General features: G+C 36.1%; 1 protein-coding gene across 1 annotated transcript in view; it reads right to left on the bottom strand.

Annotated features, from left to right (window-relative positions):
* Positions 1-1,105, bottom strand: part of LOC119591619 (cytoplasmic dynein 2 heavy chain 1-like) — a 47,711-nt gene that overhangs the window by 20,561 nt on the left and 26,045 nt on the right. The window contains 3 exon segments of the mRNA XM_037940373.1: positions 105-213; positions 390-503; positions 678-869. Of these exon segments, the coding sequence (XP_037796301.1) occupies positions 105-213; positions 390-503; positions 678-869 (415 nt within the window).

The following is a 1,105-nucleotide window of genomic DNA, read 5'->3' as shown; positions in this document are numbered from 1 at the left end:
CATTTTTCTATCATTTTAAAAGAGAATCAAGTTTATAAAATCTTCCTTCAACTCATTTTAATGCACTTATATATCAAGCCTGTACTAGCATTCCAAACACTTACTGGATGCAAAGTAGGCATACTGAGATCCTCTAAATCCTTCATGTGCTGCTTCATCTCTCAGTGGCATGAGGAGAGGATCCAATTCTTCTGATGTGTAGAGACCAGGTATCTAAAAAGTACCAACAAATATCAAATACATAACCACTGTTCAATATTTAAAACAGCAATGAATAAATTGTTTCTAAACAGCAGTAAAATAAATAATACAAAAACAGGAACCACAGACAATGATTTAATATATAAACTGTGAGGCCTGAGACAGTAAACCCATGATCTTTCTCTTACCTCACCAGCCATCAGGAGAGAATTGATGACTTCCAAAAGGGCTGATGACACTAAATTATGGTCTTCTAGAAGGAGAAGAACTTGCTCACCATCTACACCAGCTGTCTGCATCACCTGGGGAGAATAATTTAGAAAATAAGCTATCAAAAGTAAGAGAAAAGTTTTGCCAAAATTACATAAAATTGTAAAGGTTACACAGCAAATATAAATAAAGTTTTTGAACAGATGTTTGGTATCTACTACACATCATTATCTGTGAATATCAAGAATGCCACTTTTTATCTGTACCTGCTTCAGATCAGTCTTGAAATTTTTAATGTCATATCCTAATGTCATGGCTGGAGAAACAACTTTGATGCCATGGAGGAATGCAATGACTGATACTGCTGTTCTACGCCCAACCCCTGACCTGCCAGCCATGAGAAGTGATCCTCCAGGCGATGTCAGTACACGATCCACACGTGCCATTGCTTCCAGGACCTGAGAGAGAAGGAAAAGATGTTCCTATAAGAATGTTACAGATTCTATTTTCTCCTCTCTTCTTTTTTTCTTTTTTTACCATATCTAAAGATTTTGTCTGCAAAAACACAACTGCCAGATAACTAAACACACTTTTCCCTTTTTTTGTCAGACATACTTTCTTATTAATTGGCTTCTTGAGATTGTCAGTAAATGCATTCAACAAAGAGTTCAAGCTCTCTACATCTGGATGACAT

This window comes from Penaeus monodon, chromosome 29 (genome assembly GCF_015228065.2).
Source record: "Penaeus monodon isolate SGIC_2016 chromosome 29, NSTDA_Pmon_1, whole genome shotgun sequence".
NCBI lineage: Eukaryota > Metazoa > Arthropoda > Malacostraca > Decapoda > Penaeidae > Penaeus > Penaeus monodon.
This window is presented reverse-complemented; position numbering and strand designations above follow the sequence as displayed.